The sequence below is a fragment of the Caloenas nicobarica genome, chromosome 6, assembly GCF_036013445.1.
Source record: "Caloenas nicobarica isolate bCalNic1 chromosome 6, bCalNic1.hap1, whole genome shotgun sequence".
Taxonomy (NCBI): domain Eukaryota; kingdom Metazoa; phylum Chordata; class Aves; order Columbiformes; family Columbidae; genus Caloenas; species Caloenas nicobarica.
Window position 1 is genome coordinate 3,100,022 of NC_088250.1, and position 18,455 is coordinate 3,118,476.

At 44.0% G+C, this 18,455-nt stretch overlaps 1 protein-coding gene across 1 annotated transcript in view; it reads right to left on the reverse strand.

Annotated features, from left to right (window-relative positions):
* PLCL1 (phospholipase C like 1 (inactive)) overlaps window positions 1–18,455 on the reverse strand; it is a 106,394-nt gene that overhangs the window by 17,102 nt on the left and 70,837 nt on the right. The window contains 3 exon segments of the mRNA XM_065637559.1: window positions 715–790; window positions 7,577–7,780; window positions 9,704–12,175. Of these exon segments, the coding sequence (XP_065493631.1) occupies window positions 715–790; window positions 7,577–7,780; window positions 9,704–12,175 (2,752 nt within the window).

An 18,455-nucleotide genomic window follows, 5' to 3' on the forward strand; every position in this document is an offset into this window, starting at 1 on the left:
CTGCAGTGTAAACCCCTAATAGAAATACACTGCGTGGATTTATTCAGCATGGTTTCCAATACACGCAAGCTGACGGATTCAGTTGTAGAGGATTACCACCGCCAAACACCTTATCTCTCTAGCAGGGCTTATTCTTGTGCATCAGTGGAAAAAGCAACGTATGATCTACTTTAAGCCTACTTACGGTGGTTTGCACCCGTAAACCTCATGTAAGTGATGCACAGGCACACAGATTCACTGTGACACAAGGGAATTATATTGGCGTAAGCACCCAAGATGTAAAGCAAACCTAACCAGCAATAAGTAAGTAAAGACAGGCAGCGGAGCTCAGTCTTGTGGTTTTCAAAGCCTCTTGCCTCCTATGTTTAAGGGAATGATTGTGGTAGAGAACCGAGCTCAGTAAAGGCAGCACGCCTTCTCACTCCCTCTTTTTAACTGAATGCCTTTCTAGTCCATTTGACTAATTTAAATGCTGTCAGACACCTCAGAGCTGCAGAGCAGATGGAGAAATAGCTTTTAAGGTGAAAGCTGAGGATTTTTCCCTGATCCCATGCCTGCATTACTGCTGGAGGCTGAGCCTTCGAGAGGCTGCAGTCTGCAGGGCAAGACCGGGATGCTCGCTTGAACACCAGGTGAGAGACGCTGCATTAGTCACAAACTATTATGGCACATTGTTTCCCCTCTCCCATCCAGAACTGCACAATAAAGGATTACCTGCTTTTTGGCACTGAACGATCTTGTCGTGAGTGATGTCTGCTGTCTCGATGAGAACCCTGTTCTCTTGAATCATCTGTCAGAAAATAAACAGAAAAAAAAAAAGCAGCAGCATTACCAGGGTGTCCTGCAACATCTAGTCCACAGAAAAGCACAAAGGTTCAAAATTAGAAAGAGCTCTGCAAGCAACACCATAAAGATTGGATAATTCCTTCACATCAGGGCTCCCAGATCTGTATCAAGCTAAGTGACAGCTGCTCAGAAAATGTTTTGCTCCAGAAGTTAAAGAACAGCTGGTTTACATCAGTGAGACACCACTGCAAATAACGCGATGGAAACAGAAACGATCTCAGGAGAAAGCGGAGTTAGCACGCAAACAGAATCCACTCTGTGTGAAACTGAGCCCTTTCTAATTAGTACTTTTCTTAAAACAAAAGGAGAAACAAGTACAGTCCTTGAGGTAAGTGGTTATCAGAAATGTTACCAAGTCATGAATAGCGCTGATTTCAAGAGGCACTTCAGCCTGTGCTGAACTTTACGCACCACAGCGGATCAGACAGCTACAGCTTTTCTTCAGTTTCTCTTTGGGGACATTCGGATCCAAATCCTATCTTAACCGCAACATTCCCATCCAAGTTTAAAAGACAAATAAAAAATAAAATTTAAAAAAAAGACGAAAGAGACAGGCAGTGTCAAAAAGCCCACTCACAAGTTTAAGGAGATATTCGTATTTATGCATCTTCTAGAGTAGCCCATTAAGAGCAAGCAGATGAAGTGTCATTCTGTGACAAATTTCCTGAGCCCCTCATTGTGCAAATGCTCTTCTCCTTTGACGGTAACAAACCTTCCAAAGCCTTTCAGAAACCGAGGCAAACAAGCAAATTGTTTCTATGCTACCTTCAGTGAAACCGCATTCTGTGTAACAACGTGTGCCTGAGAATCAGCTCGCTCTCCCGGGACGTTCACAACAAACCCCAACCAAATCCCAGCAGCGTGAGAGCCGTGCCAATTAAAAATGGTGCAAACCGAGTCCTGCCTCGTGTTACATCCCAAAGTTACAGCAGCCGCCACCTGAAAGCTTTGCCAAAATGCTACAGCTACTAAAAGCCTTCCTACTTTCAATCACACTAAATATGAAACTATAGCCAGCAGGTTTTGATGATTTGAGTGGAAGACAGTACAACGGTATTAAACTAACACTGGTAAATTAGCACATTGTATTGTTTTAATTAGATACAAGGGAGAAGAGATGCTTCCAGTTGTCACACCTGAACTTCCAAATTCTGGAGAAATTCAGATCCAGATTTTGCACCTCATGCTATCTTCATTTCTAATTAAACCTATTCATACAGGCTTCATTCCACAAAAACATCTACACCTTCGCTTTGATATAAAAAAGAGCATTAAAAAAAAAAAAAATCCATTACCAGTTTCACAGGCAGAAACAAAAAGGCCTGCTACATCTGCAGAGTGCAAAATTGGTTTTTAAGAGAACATGCCCAGTGGATACGCCTGAGATTGTAATGACTTTTGATAGTATCCTTTGCCTTTCATTCTTATTACCCGCTTGTTCATGCACCACGTTGATTTTTTCCTCTTTGATATTTTCGCTTGTCATCCGGAAAGATACGGCAATTTCTGCCCATCCTCTGGCTTTTCTGTACCACAGCACACGGTCCTTTTGTGCAGAAGGGGCCACTGGGACGGGACGTCCAAAGCTCCTGACCCTCCTGTGCTCAGATCTCCCAAGCAGAACTTGACTTGGGAGAGGGTTTTTTTAATATATATACATATGTATATATATATGGCCACGAGAAATTATCCTACGACGCGCATAAAAAGCAAGCTTGAGAACCATGCGATCTGGTAATCTACGTTTGACCGTATCTTCGTCCAACCACTGGACCCACTGTCAGGAGCTTCTGGCACGCCTGCTTCAGGATTCTCAGACGCAAAGGTATTACATTCATTTTTTAAGAGAAAAGTGGCGATAGGATGTCAATTTTCCCTTAATGCAGAGTGGGTAGAGCGGCCCTTCGCTCCTTTGATGCTGACATCAAAGTCTCACTGCTCCCGGCTCAGCAAGAACAAATAATTAAAAGCCGATCTCAGAGCAGAATTTAACCTGTTCCTGTCTTCCTGCTCAGCAGCAATCTCAACAAGAATCAGCAGCTTTTGTCCCATGACAAATCCTGAGAGTGGATTCTGAGCTCCTCAGCTCGGTGATGGGGTTTAGGGGACGCCCTTAGCGCTACCCCGGCATCCCACCTCACAGGCTCCTCTAGAAAATAATGGACCGGGTAGAAATAATACACCGTGGGCTAAACATGAGAGATGATTTTGGCCGGCCTACGGTGTCTTTGTCACCTGTGACGACACAGCGTGCAGGACACGGTGTCTCTACAAGACAGAGATCCTGTTCCCATCCTTAACCGCAGCGTTAGGATCAACGTGCTATGGCGAGGACGAAGCCTGGGTGTTCACTGTGAGGAACCAGAGACTGATTCATGCAGATAAGAGTCCAAACTGGTCTGAAAACCCACTTTTTTTCTTTTTTTTTTTCAAGTTTTCCCCTATCATACGTTTTCACTTACACACAAGGTAGCACCTCAGGGGATATTTACTAAGTAAATATTGTAAAGGTCACCTAAAAAGCTCAGCAACTAGTAACTGTTTGCGGGAATTAATGTTAACAGCTTTCAACAGGCTTATGGTAAAACAGAGTATCTAAAGTACCCAACTGGAACTTCATTCTGTAAGAAAAGCTCCAATCTGACCATTTCCAGGTCCTGTTTTAGAAGGGACACAGGGACATGGCTTTCAGAGACAGAAACGGAGAGAGTGGTGGGTAAATAAGAGAGAGGATTATAAGAAGTGGAGAAAGAAACAGGAGAATCACTTCCCCAGTCTGTGCCTGATTTGGGGCGGAAAACTCTTTAAAACACATAGGAATTCAAGACAATGTCCATGTCCTGGGCAGTTGACGTCAGTGCATGGTGACACTTCCTTGGCAGAGGATGCTCCGCGCTGCAACATCTCTTGTCTTCAGCCGCTCAGACAATTGTGAAAAACGTCCCTTTGGGGACAACTCTGTCCAATCCGTTATTGTGATATAAAAAAATCTAAGGATACTTGGGGAGCTTCTTTTATTTTTCGACAAACATTTCTGTATATATGCTCACGAGCCAAGAGACTGGGTAAAACCAAGAACATTTATTATCACTTGTTTATTGCTTTTGATTTGCAAATGATTCAATCATTTGATCTTGGAGGAAAAATAATGCTGAACCAGTAACTGAAAAGCAAAGTGCACAAGTGTCCCTCGATTCACACATGCCTGCAACAGCAAATTAATATATCATGCAGACAGCAAAACCACAATCTGTTTCTGAACAATTTGCAACCAAAAAAAAAAAAATCAAATCTAATTTCACAGGATAACTGTTTGCAATGAATAATTCAACCATCTGTCACGCCCAGCTGGGCCCCATCCCTGCTCTTCACATTGAGTATCTCCTTTTTTTTGGTGTGATCAATGAACACCAGCACCAACGTGAGGGGTTACAAGGCGCTGCCCACCTGAGCGAGCATCTCCCACCACCGGCCACCAAGCAGGGGGACAGGGGGACAGGGGGAGAGTCCTTCCTTGGAAAGGCCAGGCCCAAAGAGCACCACGCCATCCTGGGGTGTATGTGTGGGAATCAACAACACTACTGAGACCCATTCGTTGTACTCTCTCTATGGGATCGACCAAAGCTTTAAGTCGAAATAAACCGTTCTAAACTCCATTTCTGGTAGTTGACATACTTCTCAAACGTGTTCTGTGTATAGAATCATAGAATAATTTTGGTGGGAAGAGAACCTCAAGATCATCGAGTCCCAACCATAACCCACCCCATGTCCTGAGCACCTCATCTCTGTGTATTTTCAACCCCTCCAGGGATGGTGACTCCACCACCGCCCTGGGCAGCCTGTTCCAATGCCCCACAGCCCTTGGGGGAAGAAATTGTTCCTAAATCCAACCTCAACCTCCCCGGCACAACTTGAGGCCGTTTCCTCTCATCCTGTCACTTGTTCCTTCTCTCAACTCGCTCCAGCACCTCAGGGTCTTTCTTTTTGTGAGGGGCCCAGAACTGCCCCCAGGATTCGCGGTTTGGCCTCCCCAGAGCCCAGCGCAGGACGGTCACTGCCCTGGGCCTGCTGGCCACACCGGCGCTGGTACCAGCCGGGATGCCGGTGGCCTTTTCGGCTGTATTATCACTGTATTGTCAACGGTCCACCTTATTTTCTTGCTTTTGGCAAATGCCATTCCCTGCTCTCCTCTGCAGGGACTCCCGCACAACCCAGGACATCACCACAGAAGCCTCTTCCTCCACGAGACAAGGCCACGGTCAAGTTCCACCAAATCACTGCGGCGCGACCATAAAATAAATAAATAGAGTCTTGAAAAATAATCCTGGTCCCTTAAACAAAGCACACTAAATTTTATTCTAAAAAAGGCCTTTCTTGAAAGAAAATATTGAATGCAGAACACAATGGTGAAATTAATTGCCCAGGAAAAAAAACAACAAACAATCCGCACAAGCCGGGCTTTGTCTGTGTGCCCGCTGAGCAAGGCGAGCGGGGGAACAGACAGTTAATTGTTTTCCAGATCATCGGGGCAGGTCTCCGAGCACTCGTACCTCCACTTGCCCAAACTGTCAGTGCTGTCTGTGCCCCATTAAACACACAGGCAGAGTTTATACTTCCCAAGGAAAACAAAACAAAATAAAAAAAAGGTATGTTCAGTAGGCAATTTCCTGTAAAAGGAAAAAATTCCAACACTTTAGGGGTGGTTTTATCAGAGAACTTGAATAAGAATTACTAAAGAAAAAGCGAAATTATTTTATATTGCTTTCTAACATCATCTCCTTGTGCTCTCATTTGCACCACACACAGAAAATTAAAATATTACAATTAAAAAGAAACACACCCTGAATTGTATATGCCAAGTCACTACAAACACCAGAGACAAGAGGAGACCTTTCTCAACATTAAAACTGCAAACCCCTCCCCACACCGTATTTTCAAATATCAAGACTGATAGAGACAGTTCACTTTTTTAAATACAGAAAAGACTAAACAGATCTCGATATTCTGCTGCTGGAGTTGCCTCAAAAGGCAAATATCCAAAACGCAGCAAAAACGTTTATTAAAGCTGGCTTTTGCCTTTTCAGAAGCAAATAGTTTTAGCGAAGTGAGAGGCAATCCCAGCCAGCCAAAGTGGGTAAAAATAATTTAAAGTAAAATGTTCTCATTACATCTCAAATCAACCCTTACCTAGGCATGGAAGAATTTCCTTTTCTCAGCCCTCTGATTTTAAACTCCTTGCGCTGTCTCTTGACATTGGAGGTACATCTTCCTCCATCAGAGACAAATGTGAGAGCAAACATTATTTAAAACAGTTATACAAGTGCTTTTGTCTTCGTCGGGAAGAGGCCTTTCACCTTTTAAAATTGAAAAACTGTTCCCAAAGCACAAGGAGGCCTTGAAATGTCCCATGTGTACTCCTCAGTATATAATTACAAAGATAAGAGGTGACACATTCATTTTGGCAAAACTCCACTGAGCAGGCTCCCAAAGACAGAAAAATCTCTTATTTATGTATTTGCTCTTTCAACAGACATCACACCACATATCAAATCTATGCCAGAAATGTCCAATCTAAAATATGGCAATCAATAGGACGTACAAATCCTCATTCTGGAATTGTTACAGCTGGTATTTTATTACCGCAACTTAATCATCTTCAAGTAATATAAACTACTCTGGAAGAGACCCAAAGGTTATTTCAGCGTTTTTCTAGTATTTCTCTTTTCATCAACATCAGTGTCTCCCTCTTCCCCTCGAGCTGATTTTCTCATGAGAAGTGTGTTAAAACAGCAAAAAAGGAGAGGAGGCGAGTTTTTGGCACACTGAATAACTGGTTGAAGATGTGATCGCTCTTTGCAACACTTCAGGGTCTCTGGAAGCAATTTGATACCCCCAAATCATAAAATCAATCACAGAATAGTTTGTGTTGAAGGGCCCTTTCCAGCTCCCCCAGTGCCACCCCTGCCATGAGCAGGGACATCTGCACCAGCTCAGGTTGCTCAGAGCCCCGTCCACCTTTTTTTCACCTTTTTATTCCTTCCAAACACAAGCTGCAGAAACAAGTGCCGTGCACCGATGGTTCATCGTGGCTTAGCCTGGTTGCCACAGCCTAATAGTTAAGCCAGGGTTTGCAGAACCGTGCGGTTTGCTGTGGGTTGCTGCAGACTGTCCGCTGAGGAGGGGCAGCAATGGGGCAGACTCGTAGCCTGAGGGGCACAAAGTGACAGCAACTTCTGCTGCTGGAGGCACAAAGCGGCACAAAGCGACAGCAACTTCTGCTGTTGGAGGCACAAAGCAACAGCAACTTCTGCTGCTGGAAGCCACACGCAGCTGTTGCTCCATCACGCACGGCAGTGACATCTGTCATATCGGGCTGAGCAGCAGCATTCACCTGGAATGACTTCAGCTCATCTCTTTGGACCTTTTTGCAAGTATTTCTGTACCATACTGACTTCTCCCTCCCCATGCAAAAACAAAAAAAAGCATTTTAAAGTTCCCAGTGCCCTTCCCAATGGCAATGCTGACTTGGCAGGGACACGGGCACCACTTATAGCGCTGCGGAAAAGTGCGGGGATGGGGAGGGCTCAGCTGCAGCCGCCTGTCCGTCCTTGATTAAAGGACAACTTTGCATGGCCCAAGTCACCTGAAGAGCCTCATTCATCTAACTGAAACATTTGGGCTGCCTGTGCAAGGGTGTGGGAAGGCAGAGGTAGCGGTGCTGAGTGCCTACCAGGTCATAGGCGGCCAGGAGCTTTTTCTGCACGTCAGGCAGGGTCCCCAGCGGCTCGAGGTACGGAAAGGCGTCCTTCATGCAGAGGGTGACAGAGGGCACGTTGTCGCTGCCCACCAGGCGCGAGGACAGGGTGAGGATGCACTGCTTCAGGCTGGCCATGGGTGGCAGCCCGCACAGCTCCTTCACAGACACCATGGCATTCTGCAGGAAGGGAAAAGAAATAACACTTTGAGCACGTCACATTGCCACTTGCCACCCGGTCCCCCCCACGCCTGCAGGGACCTCGTCAGTGCCCGCCTGCGTCTCCCCACAACGTGGGGCAGTGCTAACCCACTTCTGAGGCTGTTTTGACGTCTCATTCTCCCGTCATCATCATCCTCCAGGAAGAGCAAGCTTGACACATCTCGTATTTCCCATGGGGAAGGAAAGCGGGGCAAAAAACCCACTTTGTTTTCAGCCTTGCGTTACCACATCATAAAGAAGCACAAATACTCTTTCCCCTTCATGGGTAACATGTAAGAAAATCAATACTGGGTATACAGGTCAAACCAAACTAACACACCAGGATATATTTATTTACCAAGTCAGTGGATGTACAGCTGACATGCTTTCATCATTTAGCTTCTCCAGTCATACAATGAATGACCAAGATGCACAAAATGTAAGTAAGCGAGTATTACAACACCCCATATCTTGTAAATGTTCCCCTACAACATCTTGCTGAAAAAACAGCCATCAGAAAGTGCCCAGCGAATTAATAGAGGTTTTCCTCATCAATAAAATACATTAGCATGCAGCTAAATCTAATGACTGAGTCTTTACAAAGCATTCCCCAGATCTTGTGCTGAAGTTTTGTTTGGAAGGCACATTGACGCTGTTTCTGAGTCAGCTTCAGACTATTTTCTTTCATATAGTTCAATACATAAGCCAGACCTAGACAGAAGGTGGAGTCAGCAGTTCCAACTAGCAGGAAAGGAAAAGCTGGGAAGTTTCCCATTCTTAAAAATATGCTTAGACTATTCCTTTGGGAGCGATTTAAAACTTATGTCATTTTGTAAACTTTTCCAGCTGCCAGCATTTAATTTGTTTTAGACTCTGTCCAGAAGAGTGGGGTCAGTGAAGTGCTACGGGTTTTTCTCCTGTTTTTGAGAAAGAAAACCAAATTGTTTCCATATCTTTACCAAGGAGATAGTTATGGGTGATTTCGGCTATTTATTAAAGAAAACTTGTTGTTTAATGCTACTCGGTTTTGTTTCTAGGCAGCGCCTGGACCTCTGAACGGAGCTGCCCCTCACTGAACGTGCAGGGAGAGCGCCGGGCGGGCTGGCTCTGGTTCTTCAGCTCCTGCCCACCACCGAGCGGTTGTGACAGTGATGTGCTCCTGGGCCTGGACATCTAGCAGGGAGAAAACCACAATCCAAGTGGCTCTGGGTGCACAGGTCAAGCATGTCCAGCCCTTGGGCAAACGGTGGCAACACACGCCCTGGGAAACGTGCTGCTCTTTGCACAGTGTTTCTCTGGTGTGGACAGGAGCTTAGTGACACATCCACTGACTGGTTCTTCTACTCAACCAGACAGGGAAAATCAAGGGCATAACCCTTACTCAGCAAAACAAAAGCTTGCTGATGTTTTCCACGACCAGAGAGCAAATGAAGTTTTTGAGACCTGAGGACCCTCATTTCTGCTTTCTCAGACAAATACAATCAGAAAAACATCTTTAGAGAGGGCATAAAAATCATAGAATGGTTTGTGTTGTCAGAGACCTTCCCAGCTCCCCCAGTGCCCCCCCTGCCATGAGCAGGGACATCTGCACCAGCTCAGGTTGCTCAGAGCCCCGTCCAGCCTGGCCTGGGATGTCTCCAGGGATGGTTCATCCACCACCTCTCTGGCCAACCTGGGCCAGGCTCTCACCACCCTCATGTTGAGCTTTAAAACATTTCTGCTTCCCACATTTGCTTGTTGGCTAACACCAGTAACCATCAGCCTTCTGAAGTCCGGTTAAAGGCTGACAACAGCTGTGGGTCTGAAGCTTCACCAGCTCGCGCCCGCTTCAGCAAGCTTGCCCTACTAGCAGCTCACCCAAGACCTTTGCTTCCACCGACACACACAACCCAAGTGTCATACCTGCATATTTTCCCTCAGGTCAGTGGCCTCTCGTAGCGGATGCACTGCCAGCTTGAAGATATCATCGATGGTCTTGAGGCCGGTGTTCCTCAGCATGGTGTACTCCCGTGCTTTCTTTCCTATCCTCACCGAGAGGCTGCGCTTCTGGGCCTTCCCACCTCCACTCCGGTTGGTTATTGCAATGTGAACAAAGAGGGTAACGTGTTCCATGATGTCGCCGACAAAAGACCGCAGCGGTATGTGCCTGTATCCGGGCTGCAAGCACTCCAGCGGGATGGTGTACTGCCCGATGAACTCATCCCCAATGTAGTCATCATCCAAAACAACAAAACGGATCATGGCCAGCTCCGGTAGATTGATCTGGAACTCAAAGCTTTCATCAAAAATGGGGTTATCACTGTTTTGCTGAACAGTTTTAGTTCTTTGTTCAGTGCAGTCTGCAGGAATCCCGTGTATTTCTATGCAGACATAGGGGTCTATGACATCCCCTTTTGCACATGCACCCTTGGGCTTTGGGAAGTTCTGACCGCTAATTATTTTGACATGTAGGACTTGGGGAGAGACCCCCGGAACAATGCCCTTGGTGTTTGCGCTGAAGTAAGACACTTCGTCACGCATCACCGAAGGCCTGAGAACGTACCCGCATCCCCCGTTCTGCAGAAACCAGCCGGTGTGTAGGTCCATCATGGGGCCCGGGGTCTGATAGTTCATCGCCACTATCTGGCAACCACAATTCCAAAAATCTTGAGGATTTAAGTTACTGGAGTCTATCCTCATAGCACTTGGGTACACCCTGGACAGAAACCTTTTGTTGTAGTTGACAAAATCTTCAGGGTTTTCATTTGCAATCCGACTGGCTTCTGCCTCACTGAAGGAGCACATTTCCCAATAATTTTGAGCTTTCATGGACGTCTTGAAGTCTCTGTATCGGACAGATTTGCATAGGGACACCAAGTCGGACAATTCCCTGCAGAGCCAGATCAGCTTCGGTTCCCTTGAGAAGTCCTCTGAGAGTCTCCGGGATATTTCAGCCTCTTCGTCTTCATCTGTGACTTCTCCTTCTAATATATCCTGGTCGCAGGGCAGCTTCTTCCCCTTCACAATGATCTTCATTTTCAGTTTCTCGGGTGATGGGAGGTAGACTTCTGAGGATAAAGGTTCCTGTGTATAGAGTTTGTTTCCAAAGATCCTTTTCATGTGTTGTACCATGACCTTCTGCTGTTGTACTGAGCAGTGGTTCCCCAAGCAGAGAATAAGGGGGTATTCTGAAGCAAAGAAAGCCAATTTATTTATTACCTCAATAACATTTCGAAAGGCAAGCGGCGATGTCATGTTGTTACGGTTACAAATAATGGGTTCATTATCTGGGCCGTCGCAGACGTCTAGTTCGATACTCCGACAACTCATCTTTAAAGCTCTCACATAACCATTGATATCAGCTGGTCCTCTGAGCTGGTCTTCTATGAGATACGTGTTGTGGGACGCATTGATGTAGTAATGTGACAAAGGCTGTGTCATGTCTTGGACAATTTTTTTGTGCTCTGGGTCAAAAATGTCACATTCTGGGGACAACAAGTATTGAGTAAATCCGTCAATCGCAAGAAAACCTTTCAAACGCCCTTCTTGAGAAAGCTCATACCTACGTATAATATCTAGACACATTTCTTCTGTTATGTGGGTCACTCCTTGCTCAGCCTCTAAAAACAGCATGAGGTCATTGGCATCTAGGTACTCTTTGTTTTTAGAGATCTGCACAAGCAAGAAATAAACTTCAGGTCTTGTGCAAAGTTCGCAGAATGCTTCACAAAATTCCTCCTCTGTTACTCGTGTTGTCAGTTTCTCTTTGCTCTTCTGGATTTCCTTAAATTTTAATCTAATCTTGGATTCCTTTAAGGTGGGGTTAAGCTTCTTTATTAGCTCCACAGATGTATCTTCTAACATGATGCCGTTACCATCAACATCTGCTGCTTCAAATACAGTTTTTAGCCAGGCAAACCGTGGGGTATTATGGCTGCTTTCCATCAAATCCAAGGGCTGTTTGCTACGAGAGACCAGGTACCTTAATCCTGATACCCAAATATTGGCCACATCAGCTGAATTAGCAACCAAGTCAAGCGACTCGTAGTTCTCACCGTGAATCACCGACAGCGCACAGTCCTCAGAAATCTGGTCTGCAAGTCCATTATTCCTGAACGTTTCCGTGTTCTTCCCTAGTCTGATTTCTTTTATAGCAGAAATATCAAGCTTGGCTTTCTCAAGGTCCTTCTTGGAAGGCTCCCAACGAAGAGCTTGCAGGTCAGGATCCAGAGTGAAAAAACGGTTATAAATCCGGGAATTTGGACGAACTTTCTTCAGTTCACACCCAGCCTGCATAAAGCTGATACAGTCGCTGGCGCTGCTTATTTTCTTCTCCGACGGCATGCTGCTGAACGACACCGTTTTCTTTCTTCCACACTTTTGGTTTGAAGGATCCTGTGGAATAATTACATTAAAAAAAATGAGTAAGTTTTCTTCGGCCATTCCACAAATGCATAAACGATAGAGAAGATACATTTATGTAAAGATAATTCATGTTCTCCTGAACCTCAAAACACAGCACCTTATCCCTTTCCACAATCCAGTTCCCTACTGAGCTATAAAATATACTGAGCTACACAGCACCTTGGTTGATTGCAGCATTAGAGACACCAAGTTTTCCTGAGCAACATTCGCATCTATTAAACTGCCTTCCAGATCTCATCAACTCGTGACGGTTGTGAGGAGATGGTTGTGTCACCCACATCTTCAAAACGATTCTGTTTGGGAAGCTTTCTGTAATTTTAGTGCAGCAACTACACTGAAATCTTTTCCCACATATTATCAACTCAAAACATTTCACAACAATTATAAATTTTTCCTCTGCATGATTTCCATCTATTCCATTAGTATTTAAACTATCCAAAGGCTACCAAAAATATTTTTAAAACATCATTCCAGGCTGTAATTAATAGTCAAACACTTGTTAAAATTGCTTGTTCCCTGGCCACCAGCAACACTTTTCCAGTTCTCTGCCTTCTGCTGTTGAAGGGACTTTTGGTGCCTGGCTGTGGAGTAGAAGAGGAGTCCCAAGGAGAGGAAAGGTCTGGAGAGGTGGGAATTGTGATGTTACTAATTTCTTTTTCTGCAGAAAACTAAAAGCCATTTATTTTTAGTACCAAGATACCTGCGCTTTTTGATGAAAATAGGCCACGGAATTAATCAGGGTTTGTTCAGGTATTAAGGTGGAAAAGAAACCTAATTGGCCTCATGGAGAATCCACAAAAGTTGCTTTTTAGCATTCAGTCTCAATCTCTCAGGGATTTGGAGGGAATCCTCTGTGTCCTCTTTCCCTGCTTTTATTTAGATGTCTGCTTCTGGTTTCATACTGTTGCGTAGGGCACATCAGAATAATCACACAACAGCAGTTCTTCATCTCTGGGCAGGACCTTCCCATGTCTTTTAATCAACTGAATAAAATCCAAGTCTAATTCATGGACTGATTGCCTAAAATTAACAAGATTTGAGTATTATTGACATTGATAGGATTATTTTAACTGATATTAACAACCTCCCCAATCTGCTGTGCAATACACACAAACCCTGCAAAACCGCAATTGCAATTAGAGCTGAGCTATTAGTGCATCGGCTGCTCCCCTCGCAGTCTCTGCAGAACAGGAACACACTCGGCCTTTCAAAGTTGAGAGCTGCCGATTTACATTTAACGAGACGGTTTTCATTCAGAATTACCAAGAAGGTATTTATCCTAGTGTGGCAAAAGCTCCAAATGTGCTCCTGTAAGCTCAAGTGCTGTTTTCTCAGCTTGAAGAGCCTGTTTTCTAAAGGTTTCTGAAGGAGGGGCTGGGAGGTCCAGGCTCAGCACGCTCCTAAAAGAGAATTTCTCCTGTTGAACACATCATCATCCTCGTCAGAGGGACTGGCTTTGGGAACAGTGGGACCAGTAAGTCATCGGCGGCTGTGGGAAAACTCCACCCCATCCACCCTGACCTTTGACTACTCCATCTTCTGCTGTTTAAATCAAAGAGCTAACAGAAATAAATACGCGGGACTGAAAAAAAATAGGAATAAACATGCTCTCCATCTCAACCTACCCCCTTTGTCAAAACCCTGGGATCTGAAGTTAAGAAGCAGGGCGGTCATAAGAGCTGTAGAGCAACCCTGCACACAGAGGTCAAGCTCATAATTTATTCTTTGTCTGAAATTAAGTTACCTGAAGGGCCCAGGATTGTGCTAAGGAGGATGAGGAGGGCAAAAAGCATCACTTACCCAAACACCAGCAGCCCTTAAAGAGCAGCACGGTTTCTGCGGAAGGAGGTGAAGTTCTAACGATGCTGAGAGCTAAACCTGTTCAGTGCAGCTAAGAGCTGCTTCCCCACAAACCGATCCACATTTTCACTGCTGCTAAAACAGCTTTATCCTGATCTTTGCCATTTCCCATGAACCTAGCGCTAAGAAATCAATACCAGACAGCTCACTAATCGAGCAGCGGTGCATCCTAAAAGCCATCTGCTCTGGAAACTCCACATGAGCCACTTCATCGGCCAAGTCATTACATGGTTTGGTTTTTTTTTTCTTTTTCCAGGAGAAACTAATGAGCTCTGTGGGGTAAGGTATCCCTTGTCCCTGAAAATCTGGAAGCTCGTGGTGGGAAAATGTACCTTTAAACATGAAACAAAGTTAGCGAGTCACTCGTGGCACCCAAAGCACCGTGCGGCAAGTTGACAAATAATGGTGTGACTTTTCTATAATGAAGCAAGCCAGAGCAGGGAAGGTTTATATAAGCTAAGAGAACAGAGAAAGTCAATGTAGGGGCCAGGGCTGCAACAGGAAATGGGAAAAAAATGGGAAATGGGAAAGCTGAAAAAACAATTTGATTAAGAAGGAATAAAAAGATAATTAGCATTAACCATTTCCAACATTACGGAAAACAGAGCTTGCCAGACTAAACTGATATTTCTTCTTTTATAAGATTAAAAGTTTGGTTGATACACATAATAAAGTCGTAATATATTTAGACTCTGTAATACACAATACACTTAGACTCTAATATATTGTGGTTTCTGCAATGCATTTGACTTGGTACTGAATTACATTTTGATTAAGAAGATGATACAGCAATAAAAACAAACTCAGAAGACATTAAGTGGATCAAACACGAGATAAATAATGTGTCTCAAATGCAACAGTAAATGTGAAACACTCATTGAGTGGATATGCTTCAAATGGGATCCTGCTGGGACCCGTTCGCAGCCCAATGCTATTTAGCATTTTTAGAGTGACCTGGAAGAAAGCATAAAATCAATATACGTGGAGTCTGGAGATGATACAAAGCCAGGATGTGATCAGTGATGAATAACAAATAATATGGGTCAGTGACCAAAAGTCAAAAGACTTTGCATAAAAAAAAAAAAAACAAACCTTGTTCCAATAAGGACCGCAATATGAGGTCATAAATCTAAAAAGGCAAGGGGCAGGTCTTATTTATAGGACTCTGATTGAGGAACCAATAATTTTGGAGAAAAACCCCAACTTTGTCATCACAAATGATCAGCACAGAATATAACACTAAGATCACAACGGTATACTTGGCTGTATAAACATAATATCTGCTCAGAAACAAAAAGTTCTAATATCTTTGTATTTGTGATACCCTTGGTTTAGAAATTACCTTGAAAACTGGAGAGAGTTCACAAGAGCCACAAGAATCAGGAAGATTTTGGAAAACACTCTCAAGTAAGAGATTCCAGATTCTTTCTGTTCTATACACACGCCGTCTGGTCAGAGCAACTGCAGGAGCCCAAATTAATATACGCGATAAATTCAAGGGACAATTCTTATGCCCTAATAAAGGCATATCTCGGCACTTTTATTCAGAATGTAATGGTTTCAGTTGAGTAGTTTAATTAAATACTGAATCAATCTATTTTAAAAAGTCTTTCAAATTACATTTCCTTATGGACACCGTAGACACTCAAGATGTAGACTGACATTGTCATGGATTATAGACGATTATATAAAAATCAGCACCGTCAGGGGACATATCCTCTCAATATCTGAAACAAAAACCAAAAACCAGACCAACCCAACAAACAAAAAAACAAAACCAAAAAACCAAAAGAAGCCAAAACCGAAAAACCCACAGGAAAAAAAGATGCTCTGGTATCATGGCTCTGGTATCACCAGGCACTTGGGGCCCAAAATACTGTGGCCAATTTAATTTCATTCTGAATCTTACAGCAATCCTCCAGGAATAAAATGTGTAATCCAATAAGCCACCCAAATCTCCACAGCCTAATCACATTATTTTAAGCCCTTTTTAATCAACTTAAATTATTTCTTCATTAATCACACTTATGCTGATTCAGATCAACCCGAATCCTTAGATTTTGCAATGAGGTTACAAAAATCAATAAATCAAGGTAATGAGCCTGGTTTAATGGGAATTTTTTTTTTTTAATTCTGATACAGTGCGTATAATACATTCAACATCCTTAGGCTGAAAAGCCGGGTTATAGGTATAAATTACGCTGCTGATATAAGAGCAGACTGCGTCAAACTGTGAAATATTCCACTACAGCGACAGCAGAGCTGACAGGGCTAAAACCAACATACAAGTGAAGCAAGGATATCAATGGTCTACTTAGCGGCAGGAGAACACATTAAACGGCTCCCTTAAAAGCAAAACACGGATTTCCCAATAATACAAAGGAAATAAATACTCGAGACAGCTGTGGCAGCCTCATTAAATCATATTATGTGAATCTAATAACTAGGCGTGTTCCAAATTTGTCCCAGCGCAGATGCTGAATGTTTGCGCGACTCATCAAACCCACGAGTAACTGATGTAGGTTACAGGAGCTTTGAGAAGCCTTCACAGCAACCTGCAGCATTGCAAGCATCCCATTTATTTAAAGAATCACTGACTTGCTACGGTGATGTGCCACAATCTTTATCGTATTTCTTCACACCATTCCTGAATGTTTTTTTCCCACTAGACTGCCTGGGATACCTTCAGAAAAAGCAGACTATATATCTGAAGCATAATCCTTTTCATTTCTGACCACAAAGATGATCTGAGGGCAGGTAAGAGAAATAGACTTGAAACCTCTTCACCTCAACTATGACCCTTTGACCACAAGTTCCCCAATAATTAAGCAAGATGTAATAAACAGTTGGGATGATACCAAATGTCGGTTCTTACCTAAAAGCTTCAGTGTAATTGTTCTTCCTTTTTGTGTTTGAGCGTTCTTGTTCGTGTGGCACCAGAGAAGATCCACAGAAGTGCCCGTTACCTCCGCCCTTTCCGTTTTATACACTTTAAACAGTGATGACATGAGAAAAAGCTTATTTCGGCAGAGTTTTGCGCAGAGCCGGCCCAACATAAAAGCAAACCCAGGTTCACGAGCAGTCCATAGGCACAGCCTCACCGAGAAAATGACACACTGCCCATAGCTGAACCACAATTTTCAGAGAAGGAAAGTGTCTGAGATGTAGGTTTTTTGCTACAGGGGGGAGTAACAGGCCTGGAAAAAATCTTCCCTTGTTTTCCTATTTAAGCCTGTGCAGAGAGACAGATGATGTTTGGCAAATAAAGGTATTTTAAATACGCATCCTAGACATGTTTATACTCCGTTTGTGAATAACGCAGGGAATGGAGAATAAAGCTGCATTCGCATGGTTTGACACACACCCCGGACGGGGCTGCGAGTGATTTTACCACCTCCCTTCCAAGAGAAACCTGCAAAATTATCAAAACAACATTCTGAGCCATTCCAAGAGCAAACATCTCCCACAGAAATACCTCCTTGATGCCTGGAGAGCAATTGCATTTGGCCAGGATGATCCAGAAGGAAACGGAGAGGCAGAATCCCAGCAAAGAGAAACTGGGAAAACCAGCACAAAACATCTCTCCTTATAATTACTTTGCTAGGATAACGGCAGAATTATACAAACGGAGCAACCGGAGCCCCTTCCATTGCTACCGCTTGGATTAATCAGATAGAGCTGTTCTTGAAACCACTACATAAACCGATATTAGTTCAGTCTGCATGTATAATTTAAATTCACTCTCATTTTTCATGCCAAATGATGTCAGGTTTTAATTAAAATCTTTTAACTGAAAATTAAAACATCAGTGGTAATGCACAGATGCTGCTGAACAGATTTACCTCCCCCCTAATGTAAATTAAAGGAAGAGGGAACACCTGAGAGCAAGAGTTTCAAGGCATTCTCTGCTCAGCCGGCATCAGGGACTGAGCGCCACTGAATCAAGTCCCGGGGCTCTATTTTCTTTCTAAAAACGCCTCCTGCACCCGCTACACGCTTGCAGGATCAGGGACTACCCAGCTAAAGTCTCTAATTGAAATAGCGGGGGAATGTACAAGCAAATAGCTCCTCAGCGCAGTGTATCAGTGCGACTCAGGAAAATCCAAAGCGCTTTTTCACTCATCAGACAGAACTGGGCAAACCCGCAGCCTTGAGCTCCACCTCGGGTACAGCCCTTTTAGCCCCGCGATTACCATCCAGCTCACAGCTATTTTTATCAACAGTGCGATCTACAGTGGCACAAAGTGAGACCTGCAGCTCTTTCTTTTCTCCAAAGCTGCTGTTTCTGATGCTTCCGGAGGTTGTTCTGTTTGGTTCAAAGGAGGCAGGGTTAAGAACTTTGTTCGTGGCCAGCAGCTTCAGCCCGAATTTCTGAGTTTACCCGTGGTTT